The sequence below is a fragment of the Watersipora subatra genome, chromosome 2, assembly GCF_963576615.1.
Source record: "Watersipora subatra chromosome 2, tzWatSuba1.1, whole genome shotgun sequence".
NCBI classification, from domain to species: domain Eukaryota; kingdom Metazoa; phylum Bryozoa; class Gymnolaemata; order Cheilostomatida; family Watersiporidae; genus Watersipora; species Watersipora subatra.
Window position 1 is genome coordinate 10,032,334 of NC_088709.1, and position 20,375 is coordinate 10,052,708.

At 36.3% G+C, this 20,375-nt stretch overlaps 1 protein-coding gene across 1 annotated transcript in view; it reads left to right on the top strand.

Annotated features, from left to right (window-relative positions):
* The first annotated feature begins 1,600 nt into the window (after positions 1–1,600).
* LOC137387759 (tRNA (32-2'-O)-methyltransferase regulator THADA-like) overlaps positions 1,601–20,375 on the top strand; it is a 48,760-nt gene continuing 29,985 nt past the window's right edge. Inside the window, exons 1-4 of the mRNA XM_068074264.1 lie at positions 1,601–1,793; positions 2,878–2,954; positions 6,495–6,619; positions 8,651–8,756. Of these exons, the coding sequence (XP_067930365.1) occupies positions 1,676–1,793; positions 2,878–2,954; positions 6,495–6,619; positions 8,651–8,756 (426 nt within the window). The 5' untranslated portion in view covers positions 1,601–1,675. The remainder of the gene's footprint in view (positions 1,794–2,877; positions 2,955–6,494; positions 6,620–8,650; positions 8,757–20,375) is intronic.

Here is a 20,375-nt window from a genome sequence, read left to right on the forward strand (position 1 = left end):
GTTAAGACATAGCAAAAATGTTTAATAGGTACTAAGCTTGCAATTAAAAGACTAGGCCAAACAATGAAAAATAAAATGTGAATCTAAGTTTGCATTAGAGCAACTCCCTAGGCTCAATCTAGGGAAACCTCTAACATCGAGCTGCCTAGCAGCCATATTAACACAAAACTATAATAGTAACCACTTTCACCACACTTAATAAGTGACAACGCAAGAAAACACCATAGCACTGCCACCGTAATGCTACTCTTCTACCAATACAGTGTGACAATAGAAGCCTATAAATAACAATCCCCTACCCAAACAACGCTACAAAACACAATAGCGTTATTAATTAATATTACCATTCCTCAATGATATAGTAGAACAACACAATATAATAACACCTCTCCATTGTTATAGTACACCATATGACAACTTTTGTTACCCCTTGGGGTTAAATTTTGTTTCAATAAGATGCCATTTGGAATTTCCTCAGCACCTGAGTATTTTCAAAAGACTGGAAAAAATACTACAGTGATTAAAAGGGGTGGTATATATAATGGATGATGTACTAGTAAATAATAAAAAAGAGTTATTGAACATTGGTAACGTTTAAAGAAAGCCTTACAGAAAATAAAAAAAGCTGGTATGACTTTGAAAAAGAAGAAATTTATCTACTAGGTTTATGCTCACCTATTTCCTCAGCTTTTCCTTTACTAGATCTATAAAACCTATTGCCTCCTTTAGGACACTCTAAGTAATGGTGACCAAAGTCTCACACCATCTACATTTTATCTCCTGGTCACAATTTCTAGCCCAATGACCCCTTGTTTGCACTTATTACAAAAGTTTCCAGGGCACTCTACAGCTATGTTGTCTCTTTTGGCATTACATACCATAGGCATACCACGCACCATTTATCGCCTTCATTGCCCCAAATCGATTTTTTATCTTTTTCAACATCCTTGCTGATTTCTTTACCGCCGGCCTCCTCTCACATCTTGCTCGTTTCTTTTTTCTCACCATATAAAGCAGTCATACCTCAGCCCTGTATATAAGGTAGGCCTACATAACAAAAACATTAGAATGCAAGATTTATTTGTACGGTTTTATAGAACATTCATAACTTAAAGAGCAAAGCACAATGTTGGCCAATGTTGATAAGTTGTTTTATACTGTTGATAAGTTGTTTTAACTGGCTTAACTGTATTGCAACAATATAGTTGCTCTATTGTTGTTTTGTTTAATCGGCAATCTGCGGAGTTGCCTTCTACTTAAAGTGTCGTCGAGTTATGGAAATTATATTTCTATGGTTACTCTACAAAAGCGAAACGTTCAGAGAACGAGTTGGCCGCGAGTAACTTTGTAGCGCTTAATAACAAACAGCACGCATTGATTTTATGCGTTAATCAACTGATCATCTATTCAACCTTTTTACCTATGTCGATATGTCTTATAGCAGCAAATAGTATGACATATTCAACTCGCTAAACTTAGACTAAGCGCTGCAGTTTATCAGTTATCGTTAGTTTATGCCAGAGCCCTCGAGTGTAACACTATCGAGTGTTACACTCGATGGCTCTTGTTCATGCTCTTGGGCTTTGTTGCGGAGATTTGGATCGTCCAGAACGCGTGCCGTTCTTTATGTTATTCCCATTAATAATTGTATTTAATTAAATAATAAAATAAAACGATGAAAAAACATCTTAAGATGGCTAACTTATCATACAGTGTTAAATTAGGAAGCGATTGCTTGAATAAGCTCCGTCAAATACTTGATTCACCAACATTTACTACTACTAATATTGACGGTCAGTTTCGTTCTGCTCTTGAGTATCTCACCTAAACTATATATTCCGTTGTGCAATAGCCGTAAAACAAGTGTTCGTTTATTTAACTATAGTTAATAGGTCTATGGAAGCAAGTGACTTTGTGGAAGAGTTTTAACAAGTGAATAAAGTAAAATGCACATTGAATCATTTTATATAATTGATATTGTTTTGTGCCAGCAATCTAGTATCTTCAGTAAATAAGATGAGTGGTAAATAGTGTTTATTATACAAGGCATTGCCACACGCGCTTGGCCACATGCCTTTTCAGGGCCCTTTTGTAGTATGATTTAAGAAATCATTAGAATATAACAAATAATTATAAATGGGAATCCTGTCTTAGCCGTTCATGTAAGGTGATTGAACTTAATATGTAATCATAAGCTAACGCTGTCACATTTGACAGCATTCTTTCCTCCTTGAAAAGTTTTATCTTTTCTCTACACATCACTACATTAAATCAATATTGTTACTTTTTATTGAATAATATTAAACATGCTCAATGTTTAGTTCATTGTATTATTGTATTTTATCATTGAAATAAATAGTGATTCTCATCATTTAAACATTCAGCAAACATTTTGTTCTACCAACTTACTCCAAATCGAGATTTGCAACTAGCCTACAAAGTTATTTTAAATAATTGGCACAATTATTGCTCTCATCTAAAAATTGATGAAACAGTCAGCTTCTTAAACAGTTTCATCACTGTGGCAACAAACAAACATTTTTTACATATTAAAATAGCCTTTTTAAATCTGATACTCTTAAAAATGTTTGCATTTTTCCCTCAAGTGTAAATAAGCCATAGATATATATATATACCGTTTATATATTTATGAAATAAGCACATTGTTTCAAAAGATTCACGTGATGACAACTGTCAAAGTTACAGGAGTAATCAATCATTTTTATCAGCCTCATAAGAATGATATTAGGTGTGGTATGAGCAGAGAATATTAACCTTGTGGAAACCTTTTTAGTTCTGTTGCTCTTCAGCATTGCGTCTGATGCTGAGTTTTCTGTTTTTGCTGTAATATTATTGAAATTTGCTCAACTCTTGTAGGAAAACATGTTTGTCAAATTGGTCAATCATTCCTTCAGTCTTCTTCGCTTCCAGACCAGATATCTCATCTCAAACAGGTGTGTGTGTGCGCGCGCGCATCAAGCTGCTTCCTTTAGTCCAGACATTGTTGTCTACCTTTTATTGCTTTTTTATTCTAGCTCATACTTTAAAGGTTGACTTGCAACAAAATTCACATTACAGTTATTTGGTATCATAAGATTCACCATGTCTTACTCTGTTGTATTGTAGGTGCAAAATATATGAGAATGTGATTACAAGCTCTTAAAAGCAAAAAACGAACATTTAATCGCAGCCACACGAGACCGCCGTAGTTTGGATTCGCTTTCCAAAACGGCTCAAATGGGACGTAGTTGTTACAGGATGGTTTCTGTTTACACTTTCATGCAACCTCATTCGTCGAAATATTTTCACAAATATACTTCACGCATTCAATAAAACTATGTCTATTGTTTTTGCGTCTGTTTTATCGTCATTGTAATGCTGTCACTTTTAGCACTGATATCTTATAACTTACCGTAAAAAAATTGTTAAACTTTTTAACCTTAGCTCGAAGGAGTACATATCATTGTCTGATAATCATGATGAGCCTGTTGGTCACCTGTGATAATCGAAAAGTGCTGCAAAAGTTATTTGCGAAGTATTGGGTCACATGATCAGATTACGATTTGACGATTGAATAATGCCGAAACAAAACTGTAAAGTAGCGAGCATCTATATTTGATACGGGGTCTTCGGTAAAACCCGAAGTGTTTGTCATAAACTAGTGCTACGATAAGTTTATATTGAGCTTTTTATTGGCCTTTCAATTCACGTGAGAACATCACGTGACAAGACAATAACTAAACTGTAATGAATACGTCAGAAAAATAAAGAGATTCCAATCTACGGCGGTTTTTCGTTTTTGAGCTTTTAAGAGCTTGTAATCACCTTTCCACATATTTGGCACCTACAACACAACAGAGTAAGACATGGTGAATCTTTTGATACCAAGTAACTGTAATGTGAATTTTGTTGCAAGTCAACCTTTAAGCTCATCATGTTAAATGTCTGCAGATTGTGATTTGATAATATTAGTTTATTCAAACAAAAGTTTTCAACAGCGAAAGTGAAACACAGCAGTGAAACAGCGCAGTGAAATGTTAACAATTGATCATTGCACATGAAACTTTTGCCATATGTGAATTAGAACTGCACAACACCTAATGTAAACAAGGTTACGTTTTGACAGTTTTCTATAGGAGTCTAGTTGGCCTTTTCGATATTTAAAATTTGTTTCTATGATTCAAAGCGAATTAACTATCTCTAGTAATGTCAACTTTAATTCTACATCTATATATATATATATATATATAATCGCAGTGTTTTCTGTGAATAAGTGTGTCCAGCTATAGCTATTGAAATCTTGGAATGAAAAATTTGCATCATGCTGGATTTGAACTCACGAAAAGATTGTAACCACACACTTGTAAACCAATCATCCGACCACAAGTCTATGAGGGCCCTTACGATTCTATCGCTTTTACTATATACTGTATACCCTTTTCCCAATTTCACACGCTAAACGACGCATTAATTGATACATTGTGGCTACGGGTTATGACTCCCCTGTTATAAAATATTTTTTGCTCAACTTTATACATGTAAAACACGATGCTTTTTTGTCCTCACCATACTAAGGTGAATTTGTTTTCTGCCATACGATATCAACAAAAATTTCTCTCAAAATAATAATTTGGCGATTGTTGTACTGACTATATATATATGTGTTATTAAGAGATATACATTGCTCGCCATCTCAGTTCAGCGGTATCCCTTATGGTGAAAATGGATTCGCAAACAGATAAGTAATAAAATTTTAGTTAAAAGTCTGAAGCTTACTAAAATACATACTAAAACTTCCTTTCAGTATGTGTTTAGTCAGCTCGTACGTCTGTCTCCAAGGTAAAACCTTTTCACGGTACGCTCTGCACGTAGTACATTGTAATGTTACATTTTCTCGCAGATCATAACCACAAAATGCACTAAAGTTATTGTTGGTAACTATAGTTATTAAGGTTAGCATATTGTTTTGCTACAATTTCTTAATGATGATGATTTTGATAATTTTTACCTGGTGTTTGCATAAGATAATCACTATGGGTTTCTATACCACTCTACAATATTTTCGCCTTATGATGCCAACACTGAAACAAACTAAAATCATATAATTGCATATCAAATAATTTTTCATTGTAACTCTAACAAAACAGACTATATTTAGCCATTACTTGCTAATGATTTCACATTTATACACCTTTACAATTTTATTTTTTCCTAATTCATTTCCCCAAAACACTTATTTCATTATATGAAATTGAAAAGTTACAGTTTTATTTTTTCTCTTTTCATTTGAGCTGCACAAAAAACACTTTTCTCATGATATGAAGTTTAAAAGTTAAAATGCTATTTTGTATTTTTTAAATAAAAATAAGTTTTCTGTTCCAAGACTTTTTATTACCCGGGCAACGCCAGGCATTGAACTAGTTATATTTATGATTGGAGTTGTGCTCTACTATTTGGTACATGAGGTTAGGGATGTTGGGATCTGATGTTGTTTACTGTTGCGTCATGGATGGTCCAGCGGTGCCTCAGATTGGACTACTCTACACAGCCACCCATTTGAAAAGAGAATATATTTTGAACGCTACGAGCAAGATAACATTAAAGATTTTCTTTCATTGATTACCCTAGCAACACATGTACCTAATATTCACTCAGCCTCCTCACGGGTTGTTTACAATCTTAATCAATTTGAGAGTGTTTGATGGCGCACGGTGTGTCATATAACATTGAAAATAGCATTGCTACCTGACCTTTATTTGTGTACAGAAATTAGTCTAAGGTCTAAAAAGTACCAAATTACAACATTTTACATTTATGATGCAAATACAGTCATACCTTGACATACGAGCTTGATGCGTTCCGGAATTGAGCTCGTATTTCAATTTACTCGAATATAAAATTAATTTTTCCTATATAAAATAACTAAATGCAAATCAATTCATTCCTACCCTCTGAAAAAAACACCTAGAAACAATATTACACCACATTTATTCACCACCTCTGCTCACTAAGGAACAAATACCTATCTAGTGGTTATAATCGGCAATAAAATGTAACATTATCATGCACAGTACTACATGGAGCTCTTACATTTGAGACAGACGTTAGTGGCTAACGATGTGTGAGAGAAACTTCACAGCAACACGTTCAGTACGCTTTTGTGATGTTGATTTCGTAAGCAGCCTCTCACATACTTGGCCACCTAGCGGCCGCATTGAGGGCCGTCTCGTATGCTTGTATATCAAATTTGTTTCATATCTCAAGGCAAAAATATGCTTGGAATTTTCCTTGTATCTCAAGTTTCTCATGTTTGGGCACTCGTACATCGAGGTATGACTGTAGTGTTATTACTAATCATATGTACACCTCCCGTCATTTATGTAAGATTTGAAAAATTTTGTGGATAGCTGGAGATCTTTTGTTTGAGGCGCTTGAGCAGTTTTTGTAACAACAGTAACTATTAGTAGAATGACTTGTCTGTTGTCTTTACGTAGCTTGTGACCCTGGCAGTACACAGAAACACATCTCAGGCTACTGTAGAGCTAGTTCTGCAGTTTCTCCTCTCTATGTACTTCGATGCTGAAATACAGAAATCATCGCTATACAAGCCCATTGCCAAGTAAGCTTTTGTGAGGCACTGATTGCCATATGGCTTAGTTTGTTCGTGGCCCAAGTTCTTTAACCTGAAGGGATTAGTTGAGGCTTTAGATCCTGAGTTCTGCTAATTGAAGTGTTTCCTTTACTATGCCAGGTTAGTAAGTTGCATGTACCTCTATCCAACATATCATTTTTATTAAAGTATCAGAGATATTAAGCATATGATACATTGTTACCTGGTATACACACGTATACATACGCGCCTGCATATTATACATGTATATATATATATAATTATATATGTATGCTAGCTGTAATAATCATCACAATATAGTAATTCCCATAAAATTACATAATAGTGTACAAATATAAATGTACAGTGCACCCTCAGGATACGATTACCCTGTTATACGATTTTTTCACCTTACGAAGAGGCGCATGACGATTTGTTCCGCCTTGCTAAACGAATCTTATTTCACTATACGAATTCAACAATATTTTTGTCGAATTAGATTGAAAAAGGTTTTAATGTGGTTTGCTAGAAGTTATAGTAAAAATGAAGCCGGAAACTGTTGGATGATGAAATTGTGATAAAAAGTTGAAATTCATTAAAATATTTAAAAATGCAGACTAAAACTTAGCTTTAAGTGTGCGTTTATTAAGCTAAACTTATTTAAAGTGAATTCAAAGTTAATGTTATACGTACGTCTGTCTTGAAGGTAGGAACTCTCTACGGTATGTACTGTGCATAGCACATTGTAACTTACATTTTAATGCAGATTATAACCAATAAATACACTTAATGTACTAAAGTTACTGTCAGTAACTATAGTTACTAAGGTTAACGTACTATTTTGTTACTAATTTTTAATATGTACATTACTTACATAAAATTTTGATGATTTTTACCAAGGGATGTTTTTATTATATATAATTACAAGGGTTTCTATACCACTCCATACGATTTTTTCACCACACGATGCCAACTCTAAAACGGGTTAAAATCGTATCCTGAGGGTACACTGTACATACATGCATACATAGGTACATACATACGCACACACATAGGCACATGTATACATGCACATGTATACACATGCCACATGCATATGTGTGTACATATACCTGTGTACATATACCTGTGTACATATACATCTATACACGTACATGTGTACACACATGTACATACATACGTACAAGCATATATGCTTTAATAGCATACATGGAGTTTACAAACAAGTTATGCAGCATGTTTATAGAGAGAATTATTTGGAGTTAGTTCGTTGGCAAGCTAATTATTTGTGTAAGAGATCCAAGTGGACTGTATCATCCCAGTCCTATTTGAACATGGAAAAGCGACTTTTAATGCTCAGAATTCTACGGATAATACGATTGAAAACTTTAGTGAGTTGGGGAGTAGCGTTTCATTCACTAGAAATGTCTATTATTGTCGCTCACCTCATATATTGGTACTCGTACCTCGGCTGCTTCACACCATATCGCAGCTCATATATTGGTACTCGTGAGGCTGCTTCACACCATATCGCAGCTTGTCATAACATTGTTATCGCTATCACAAACCCATCCGCATTTACTTCAACGAATAGACTGCGACATAGTGTTCTCATTATACTGTCGCTGAAACACCCAAATGCTAGTCTCGCAGCGACTATCATGAATAGAAATATATATTAAACAATCCCCGACAGCCAGTCATTATTACTGCAGAGTTACATATTGCACAGAATGCGGTGTATGCTCAGCGAAATATTGACAGTTTGACAGCTGCAACGTTGCCCGACAAATCTGCATTGCCTCAGCGATTTCATCGGTTTATTGTGCACATAGTCGATGAATAATCGCACAGAGAGGACAACCCTGACAATGCATTGGAAACCAGCTTTTACAAAGCTGTTAATGTACCTACAGTAGTAAGTAGGAGTTGTCTTACCCTTGTAATTATTTTACAAAAGGACATAACTTCTTTTTCAAATTCTTCTTTGGTAAAGGTTTGCCTTCAGTTGTTGTAATAGTAGTATAACCCTTTATCTAGATGTCTGGACTCGATCGACGAAGCAATTACTCAACGGATGTACGTCGGCAAGGTGGACATTAAACGACTGATACTGGACCAGGCCAAAAAAGCAACTACCGGAAAGGTATGTACATGTATGTACACATGAGTCAACAACTGTATCAGAAATGCTTTTCATATAGATATTGGTATTCCAAAACTACTCTGTATTAAAATACCTTTCTGAGGTGTTAGTAAAGTGATAGTAATATTTACTTTGTATGTTGTTATCTTCTGTTGGATATATTAGCAGGCTGGTAGGTTGCTAGTTGTGGAGTTCTCTTTAGTACTTTAATAATACGGACTGGCATAAGTTGCTAATAGCTCCACCTTGACTACCATCAATGAGTTTCCTACAATCACCTGTAAGATGCAGAGCATTTGAATCAGCGTCATACTTTAATATCGCTTTGATCCTCCTACTGATCTTCTGTTATACATTAGCACGCGATTTCATTGTGATTTTGCATTGACATTTTAAATAACTCTAAAAGCATTAATTCATGAATGTTTACAAAGAGTTATATTGTGCCAGTTACTCAACTACAGGTCTGGTCATACCTGTAGTTGGTATGGACCAACTACAGGTTAAAAAATGAACCACGTTACCAAGTTGAAACTGTTAGACTAGGCGTTGCGATGAGCAAACAACTCCATGCTCAGCGCGTTGTGTGGGTTGATAAGTAATTTGAAAGAAGCGCTGATTTTTATATCTTTCTCCATCAGAAACTGCTAGCTGTAATAATCACAACAAGATAGTAATTTCATATACATGTTTTAAATCAAATTGTAATACAGTATATAGTAATATATGTATAATAGTCTTTACTATAATAAGAGTCGGGTTCATGGGTCCAAAGGTGGAGGTTGGGAAAAAGATTGCTTCATACTGGATTCGAACTCATGATATTTGGCTTGCGAGGCCGACGCTCTATCACCTGCACCAATCGACCACTTTATGGTATTTCGAATAATTGTACATATAGTTATTACACCTGACAGTTTACTGCAGCACACTAAACTGCCGTCAATAACCACTTCGAGTAGAGTATGTCATCAAAATAAAGGGATTCCAACCTACGGCAGTTTTTTAACTGTTCGTTTTTGAGCTTTTAAGAGTTTGTAAACACATTTCTTCATATTTTGAACGTACGACACAGCAGAGTAAGACATGACGAACCTTTTGATACCAAATAATCGTAATGTAAATTTTGTTGCAAGCCAACCTTTAAGGTTCAATTTTATTCTCTAGATTTTAATTGAAAGTGAAACTATTTGATTTAATGCTAGTTTGGTCGTTCATTTGGCAAATAAATATAGTTTTTTGTGCTGCAGTATTAATTGATCAATAATAAATATATAGTTAGCCATTTATATCATAAACTGTGCTCATCTCTCTGCTGACAAGAATTTACCTTTTTGACCTTTTTTATCTTTTCTACTGCTATGACTACAGCCTGGCGAATGCCATAGTAGTTTTAAAGATGAACATGCACTAAGTTTTAGTGGATTTTATCTGAAAGAATAAAACTCGATCACGATTAAAACGGTCAGAAGAAAAATACGAGTGAAATGATGTCACTAGTGGCTATCATCGCTATAATTGATATCGGCCATTGCGTTTAAATTGCTGAACTACATGTCTTTGTTCTGTCAGTCTCTTTGCAACTGTAGACGTCATAATCGCGCTTTCACCTGATCCGAGCATTTTAACCGTGATCAGGTTTTGTTGATTTTAATCTTGGAACATCCTGGCTATCAGATCACCTCAAACATCAAAAACAATCGCAAACGATAAAGCAACACCGACAATTATCGATGAAATCTTCTAAAATTTTGTTCAAGTTCAACTTTAAGGACATTTTAAATGAATTAAACTCAATCCTTGTTCAACCATTGAGTTTCAAACAGACTCTTGGTGGAAAATATTTTGGACAACTTCTGTTGCCTCTCCTGAGTTGCGTCACAACTAAGGAAATTCTGATAATGTATTCGCTTATTTGTGCCATAGATACTAGATGTTTTAGAGAGAAGAAACTAGCTTCAGACCATACAGTCAAACTAAACATAACGTATTACTGTACTATAGTATTATTGTGGCCATTTTATCTGAGACTCAAAAGTAGAGTCAAGGAGAGACAATTCTCACAAATAATCCGTGACCGGCGAAATATTTGTAGGCTGACAAAAGCGCCTGTACACTAGTTTTTTACTGTGTACAGAAAAAGTTTATTTTGTCCAAGAATCCTTTCTTCATTTATCTGCCACCGAGTGTAGATTATTTGTTACTTTCTTTGTCCTCAAGTTGTTCACCTTATAATTTCATAGAACACCTGCATATGCACTATATGGGAAACTCATTGGGGAGACCCGTATTAGATAGCGGCACTGATATCACAACCGTAGATTGTTTCATGTTAAGTGCTTGCAATCACGTGTATATTAGTCATTGAATGTTAAACCGGAAAAATGGTATCAGGTATGTGCTGAGTTGGAAAGGTTGGTATGAATTATTGGGCAAGAGGTTTTTCTCGATGGGAATCCTGTTAGGATTAGATGATTGAGTCAACAATACTTCAGCTATGATTAATGCCGTATAATCTCAAGAATTCCCCGTTTTGCTGGAATACCATTGTGGCGGGGACGCGCCACCTCGTAATACACTTTTGTTAAAATCCAGTCATCTATTCAAAGTTACTCAATAACGATTTTTGTATTGCCAATATTTGCGCCGTTGATTGAGGAAACATCGCTTGACAAACTTTTTAAGCCAGTCCTTTTCTGGTATTTAATTTGCAACCTAACTTAGATTAGGTAAACCGTTGCTGTAACTACTATCCGTGCATAAAGCCTGGTTTCCATATGACAGCGCAAGGCGCGCAACAAGGCGCACGACGTCGTGCGTAGGCCAGCTGTGATATGGAAATGTCAACGCACGACGATCGCGCGACGTGCGTACGCTGATCGCAAGGATCCAACAGAATGGATCTTTGCGATGGGTGCGCACGATGATGTACCCCACAATGCATCGCTAGGCCTTTTCAACCTATTCCACAATTTAAACGAAGGGCTGTGTTCTGAAGAAATTGGTCTCCCGTACGAAAGAGTAAGCCTGGTTTTCATATGACAGCGCAATTTCGTGACGGAGGGCTGTTTTTACGAAGAAATATGTCTCTCCTACGAAAAAGTAAGGAAATTGTCCACCCTGTCCAATGCAAGCATGGCGCCTACGCGCGATATGGAAACGCTGCATCGCGGCCCAAGAAATGCATTGCGCACGTTCACTGGGCCGCGCACGATCATTGCGCTGTCATATGGAAACCAGGCTTAAGTTTCCTACTTTGAAACCTTTGCATAAATATCTTTGATTTGGAGTTTTACAAAAACCATCTTTATTAACTAGTAGGATTGGATTCCCAGCAGTTTATGATGTCAGCTCGGACACCTTCCTGAATCTATCTGGTTCTGTTAACACCAAATGACAATAGCATTATTACTAGGAAGGCTGTGACATAAAGCTATTCTTACTGTGAAGGTTTAGTGTTGCTTGTTGACATATTCGTGTTTTTGTTGCAACGAGGTCGCATCGTCATTTTTTTCAACTTTATTTGGTAGCTGAAAAACTGGATTGACAATATTGATCACCATGGTCTACTTGCGGTACTCTTATTCTGTGGCAAGCCAAATGACCGACGACTGCCACACACATTTTGACAAATTCTTAGCTCCTTGGTGGGTATGCCTCTCAGCACTTGTAAACAGAGGCACAACTAATATCAAACCGTGAACTCTTTGGCCTGCAAAAACAAGTTCACAGTCTCTTTAGTTGGCAATGTCTTCCTGTTTCTTACAGCTGCTAAGTCTTCATACAGTGATAGTGTATCGACGCCCGGGTGCACCTGTGCCGAAGCGCTACACTGGGCCGACAAGCAGATCATGTTTCCACAGGTGGTTATGGTACAACGATGGTTGTGCGGCTCCTTATGTCGAAGCATGTGTCTGCATATGAAGCAAGAGAAAAGCAAGACATACGCCCGCACAAATGCGGCGCCATAGGTTGATAAAGACGTTTCCTTGGCACAAAAATGGCGCATCACATGGGTGTTTGGCTTCCAAACAGTGACATACACTATGTTTCCATGACGCGCAGGATGCACAAGGTTGAGCTAACCCGCAAGTTATCCGCATCATGGAAATGGCGGAAATCCGCTAGCTAAACGAGTTTTGCTGCTTACAAACCTTTTTCGAATCCATCATGCTTGCGAATAATGGAAACGGCACTTATGAATGATGCGCATTAAAATATTGCACAGGCTATTCCATTCTAAACATTTTCATGCTTCATCCGTTTTCATTTCGATTGGAGCAGTTCCAATACGGGAATGTTCTGAAGGACTGCTGCTAAGTGTGACAAGACTGTGTAGCTATTTATTGGGTCATTAATTAGCTTAATAATTGACCTATGGGGTCAAGCGCTGGCTTTAAATTTGAACATGCTGCGAAATGCATCCGCAGGATGTTCATTGAAATACTTAATTGCACAGTAGTTCAACTTGTGGACAACTCCGGCAAACATAATGGTTGAGCCACGACAGAATGAGAGCGACACGGCTGTTTTCATGATGGTATTGCATCACCATATGGGGATGTTTCGCTGTTTGCTGTCATCATATGGAAGCTTAGTGATTGTCAAACACAGATATGAAACAAAGAAAAAGCTTGGCTCTATTTTACGGACAACTTTACAGTAGTGATCTTTATTCAGGATTTGTGGTATCAATGTCTCTAACATCCTGGTGTTTCTAATCTCGTCTCGCCTAAAGCTTGTTTTCTAAACCCTCGTGTAGCTCTTTGCTTCATTGAAGTATGTGTATCATGCAATTTTAATGATCAACTCACACAAAATTATAGTGGATTTTATCAAAATGTATCAGCATTCTTCTATCATTTGCGATTGTTTTTTATGTTTGAGATTATCTGATTATCAGGATGTTTCAAAATTAAAATCGACAAAATTGACAAAACTTAATCATGCTTAAACTTTCAGAAGAAAAATATATGACATCACTAGCTGCTATAGTTGATATCGGCTGCTATAGTTGATATCGGCTGCTATAGTTGATATCGGCTGCTATAGTTGATATCACTGCTATGGTTGATATCGGCTGCTATAGTTGCTATCGGCTGTTATAGTTGATATCGGCTGCTATTGTTGATATCGGCTGCTATAGTTGATATCGGCTGCTATAGTTGCTATCGGCTGCTATAGTTGATATCGGCTGCTATAGTTGATATCGGCTGCTATAGTTGATATTGGCTGCTATAGTTGATATCGGCTGCTATAGTTGATATCGACTGCTATAGTTGATATCGGCTGCTATAGTTGATATCGGCTGCTATAGTTGATATCGGCTGCTATAGTTGATATCGGCTGCTATAGTTGATATCGGCTGCTATAGTTGATATCGACTGCTATAGTTGTTATCGGCTGCTATATTTGATTGCGGCTGAAATCAAGTTGCAGCATTGTGCGTCTCTATTCTGTCAGTCTTTGAACTATAGATAGACATAATCACACAAGTCACCTGAATGTTTGAACATTTTAACCACGATCAAGTTTCGTAGATTTTAATCTTATTGAAACATCCTGGCAATCAGATCACCTCAAATATAAAAAATAATCACAAATGATAGAAGAATACCGAAACTTTTTGATAAAATCTTCTAAAATTTTGTGCAAGCTCATCTTTGAAGAAGGCTCGATAAGTGAACTGAACTAACATTATCTATCATCATATAGATGAGTTCTTTTCCAAAGAGACAACAAGTATAACAGTTTTATTTACTCTACTTGTTACTTGCTTCAGTTATTGTTACATAAGCTATGATAATTATTGGCATTGCCAAGGAAAGGTCAAGTCGGATGGGTGACCTCAGAACCGTATAGCTTCACAGAGCCCCGCAACCAAAACCGGAAACATAAACGCTTGTTTCCAAACAAACCTGATCGACATACTGATATCTAATGGAATATTCATACCTTGCTCTCAATACCTCACTTTTTTGCATTTTGTTTTTTTACAAAAAGTTATTGGTAGCTTCTTGTAGGGAATTTTGTTTTTCAAATGGTGTATAATACAACAATCAATTTCAGAGCAACTGCCAATGGGAGTAATTTTTGTTGGTTAATGTCGCGGCCTCTCCGTTATAACTTATATAAAAATAGTGGATGTGGTCTGTTTGTTTGGAAACGAGGGAGCTCCCATATACACTTCCGTTGGTCGCAGAACTCTGAAGCTATTCGGCTCTGGGTGACTTTAGCCAACATCTGATTTGACAACATTACGACAACATTAACCTATCATCAGACAGATGCTGTCATAATGACAACATTAACCTATCATCAGACAGATGCTGTCATTATGACAACATTAACCTATCATCAGACAGATGCTGTCATTATGACAACATCGGACTTCAGACAACAGTATGGCTGAAGATAGAAAGATTATCATTGGAGCGATTGGCATCCTGAGTCAGCCATCACCTAAATGTAGACCTCACTGAATTATTCATGTCAAATTACACATAGAAAGTGCTCACTTTCCTACGTCCTGGTTTCCTCATATAATATCGCATGTGGTATCTAATATATTATATGCGAAAATTATTTATGAAGCATTCTAGACGACACACCCTTTGGAACTCTGTATTAAGTTCCCCCTTTCTCCCAACTTGAATTGTAATCAGCTTCGATTACAGTGTAAACTTGGCAAAGAGGCAGCACTCATCTCTCTCAGTAGCCATAAATAGTCTGAGTCATAAACTAACTCCAAGATATATCGCTTGATCATCAAAGCTGTCCATACAACGGAAGCTATTCAAAAAGTCGTGCTAAAGCTACATCTGCACTAGGGTGCAAGTTGTGTTCTGTTTTTGTGGTTAGATGCTGAACACATGCCTAGCGTAGATGCGTTTAGCCTCAGCTCTTACACATGCCTAGCGCAGATGTGTTTAGCTTTAGCTCATTTGCTTGCTGGCCAATTAGCTAACAACCGAAGAGTTGATACTTGATAGTCAGTCTGGTTCTGCTTCCGTTGAATTTATAACAAGAGTGAAGGTCGTCAATAATCAGTGTGCGCAACATTCACAGTTTAGTTCTTCGATGGCTCATGCTTGGAGTCGTCAGGAGATGAAGAAAGATGCTCTACTGCGCATTGATAGTCACTTGGCAAGCTTCTTCAATTGTTCCTTCTTTTTTCGCAAGATGTTGTTTAAGTCAATGATTTCTAAAATACTCTTTTTTAAACAACTTGGTAAAAATTTTATCATCCGTTCCGTCATTCATGTTGTATCTAATGAATACTGGAACTAAAATATATATAAGTGAGCTAGCCCAATTGAGATGTTTGCACAAATATTTTGAACTGAATATAGTGGACCCGTTATCAATACTTTGGCAATGCTAGATCTGATTGGCCGCCAAGATGCGTTTAAACATTCAATGAATGAATGATACACGGTTTCATTTCTCTGGTCAGACTTCGTGACTTATTACGTGACTCTTTATTACTCTGGTCAGTCACTCTTGCAGTTACCACAATTAGCTTTGCTGCTTACACTGATGTTTTACTACGCTGCATTCCTATTAGCCGTGGCATCCCGAATATTTGGCGCTTTTCGTGCTAATGTGAACACAGTTCAATTCAACTAATGTCCTTTGATGTCCATACAATCATCTCTCTTGTTATTGCTGTTTCTAAATGGCATAAATAAAGCTACTACAAAACACATTTTCATTATTTTGTTGTTGGAGATAACGATATTTTATTCCTTGCGCATCTTTTCAGGGCCTCCGAATAAAGCCAAGGCCTATTGCGGGCAGCTTTTAGTGTTTTTATGCAATGGCCTTCTTCGGCAAAAGTTCTACTACACTTTAGGTTCTCTGAGTCACTATTGTCTATCTACCAGCGTGTTTACACATCTATCTTACATTACATTGGCTCAAAAGGAAACCAACCGTTAAAAGTCTTTCCCTTCTCAAATATTCCAACGCGTTGTTCCATAATATGTATAAATACATTCATGAACTATTCGTTAGTCATGTACAAAGGATTTAATCGCTATTGTATGACTCCCACCGTTTGCTCAGCACTCTCATTACTAAAGAGTCTAAGCCAATAGAATAAAATGAAAGCTGACCTAATCTGATTGGTTGATACAACCAATAGAAACACAGTTTTGTCGATGGCCATTGGCTCCTTAGTGAGTCTGTCCATGGATGGGATGAGACTGCTACAGTTAGGCATTCATGAGTTCAAGTAGCCGCAGGCTATCCTTTTGCTATTGCTTGGCTCTTGTTATTGGCTCAGGATCAATTGCTTGAGGAAGAAACTATAACTCTACAATAAACAATAAATGAGTGCCAATTGAGGGATCAGTCTGTAATTAGTTAAGGACTTCAATTTCTCAACTGCTTTGCGATTGGTTCATTTGTGTCCAAACTCAGTTGTGATTGGTGTCCTGTATTGACCATGATAGAAATTATCCTTTCCTATCTGGCATCTTTCTCAACTTTGGGTCACAAAACATTTGAACATTTGGCTTGGGGAAAAGTTGCCATGCTATATGTACCTATATAAGTGCTATATGTAATTGGCTTGAAATACCCTAAGCTTTGCTCACCACCACATTTATTTCACTGTATCATGGATTGAATGGTAGGATTAGTTTTGTGAAACCGGAGCAGTTGAAAAAGGCTGCTAACTCTTTCGCTACCTAATTAATTTCTTTACCGAGACATAATTACACATTTGGTAAAACCTAATATTTGACAAGGGCACGTATAAATTGTCATAACTTTTGAACCACCCGGTGTATAAAAAATTTTTCATACCAAATTATTCAGCCTAAAGTTCTTTGACCATTTTTACCACGACCGTAAGCGTGCTGAGTTAGATGATTTAGTAATATTATTAAAGCTTACGGCATTATTATTACTGCTAGAAATGAAAACAATCACTCTCAGTAGTACTGTTGTTTAATAAAAATCACCCAAGTTCATTAATCTACAATTAGTGCAACCTTCGTAGCTGTAATGCATCTTATCCGCTGGTCATTGCTAAGAAGAAATTACAATGAGAAATCGAGTTTTTGCAAATCGAAACTACACTCCAGATTGGTTGTAAACATATTTTATATTGGCTTAATGCACGCAGATGATTGTTTCCTTTCATTCAAGTACAAATACTACAGGCTAATTAATTGACTACTCACTTATCAGAAATGATTTGTACTAAAACTCCCTCATGCGGCTTTTGGCCATGCGCAAAAGTAAAATAATAATAATCACAAGTAAATTAGTAATAATAAATAAAAATAATAATAGATATTTGTTGTAGTAATAAGTACGCCAGTGTTCAGTCCAAAGTATCATGCGGGTGTTATTCTACAGCCACAACGAATAAATAAACACTGGAGATTCTGAGTTTCTTTAAAATAATATCATATAAAAGCTGCTGAATTTGTTGTTTATTGGTCATATTTATGAGGCTATGACAGCAATTATGATTGACTAGCTGTAAGACCAACAGTGCCCGGATATCTTTCATTTTCAGTCAGATAGCCTGTCAAATCGCTACACCGCTTTAGCGACATCAATCTGTGAATGTGTTCTTTGAGTTTCTAATCAGGCGGGTGTTTAAGAGGTGGGTTCTAAGGAACCAGACTGAGCTTTGTAACTGAATACTGTTGAGGACCTGGCAGATGGCATGAAGTCTACGCGTGGGAAGTTTGAACCAAATCGGTCGAGAAATTTAGAAACGTATAGCTTTTATGCAGATTAATACACACACAATGATAAAGTGGGATTTATGTATGTATCTATTTATCCGTACTCTGCGTTCTTTACATATAGTAGCATTTGGGAATGTATAAGAAAGAAGCGTGTTCTGTTGTGAAGTTCATAAAAGTCAATAGTAAGCTAATATGCATGTTTATTCTATTTCCTTGTAAGTTGACAATAGATATACTAAAAACATAGGAGCAACTGGTGTCAGTGTACAGTTCTCATTGGCTTCCACTTTTTAACTTTGTTCCAAAAACCTTGAAGCAGTTTTACCGATTTTCGGTATTTTTGTATCCAGGTTAACAATATATATATATAATTATTTGTTGCTGTCTGTCCTTCTGTTTGCTTTTTCAATCACAAAGCAATCTTTATTCACTGATTGAAACGATCATTCCAAGGCTTCAAAAGGTATAGAGTGGATGATTACCTCACTTTGTATGGGTGTCAGTCTAGTAAGCTGAATGTCATGGGATTAAGGCCCATAGTAGCCAAAATTTTAGCCATCCCATTTATTGCATGTGCAGAATTTTACGACTGTGTGTAAGTTCGTGCATTTAAAACAACGACCGTTGTAACAGAAAGAGAAAAGGCTTCGACATTCATACATCATTTAATCGTCTCTGACAGCCTAACATTGATTCAAAAGTCACCTTTTACTAGTGAGGAATCTGTGAGTCTTCTCTGAACGAATCTCAAATGAAGCTGACTTTAGATAGGAATTGAATAAAAACTGTAATTTGTCCAATTAGAACCACTCATTTCAACAGATCAAATATACATTGATTATTTTTCATTCGTCAATTATGAAGACTTACAGACTTATGGATGGAGAGAGTCGTAGATATCATTCAGTTTGTTCGCATGTTAACAAGCAATAAATGTACAATGTTAAATACCATAAAACTTGTATTTGAATCCCATATTTTTTTAACGTCGCCTCCATTTGATCGCCACTATAGAAGAAGGGTTGAAAAATATAGTGCTACCCTTTAATTGAACGTCACCATTATTCGACTGCCACTTTGACATTCTTTAATCTGTAGGAACCCATAATAGCAAGGGATCAGTAGAAAAGTGTCCACAAAAACATACTAATAATAACTCGGTTTTGTCAATAATAATTAATTTTTTTGGTTTTTTTGTTCATATCAAAGCTCCTTTTTAACTCCAAGACTTTACAGTTTTTTTTGTTGAAACTTTGAATGCAACACCATAGAAATAATTAATAATTGTATCAGGCTAATAGTAGTTCCTTGTTTAACGTGGTCTTGATACTTTAATATATGTGAAAAATGGTTTAGCAATTCGATGGAGTCTACTAAACTATTTTGAGGCTATAAACCCGTGCTTGGGGTGCATGCGGTCTAAAGGTTTTTCATTATTTGTGCCGAAAAGTTTTCTAAATAGCAACACGTAAAAGTTTTGCTTTGCTAAAAAATTGTTTGAACGCTGATATCGACTAGTTCAGCAGTGCAGAAGAGTTGAGATCAGCAAACACCGTGTTGAACAGTCAAAAGAAGATGAAATTGTTCCAAACGAAAGCAACAATCAAAATACAGCTGGCCAAGCAAATAATGCAAATACTTTGGTTTCCAAAATGTTGATTTTTGTTTCTGTGTGTATTATGATTATGGTTTATCATTGCGGCTATCTAAACTTGACATACAGTGTATCGGCCCTCATAATTCCTCTTCTATTGTACATAAAAAGCCAGTTTTTGCTGCAAAACGTAGCAAACATTGATGAGTGCGATGAGAAAAATATGCTTTCAAATTTAGGAAGAAATCAAAAATTTAAGCTCCAACAACTTGCAACGCAGACTATAATATCATCGTAGGTAATTGCAAGCAATAG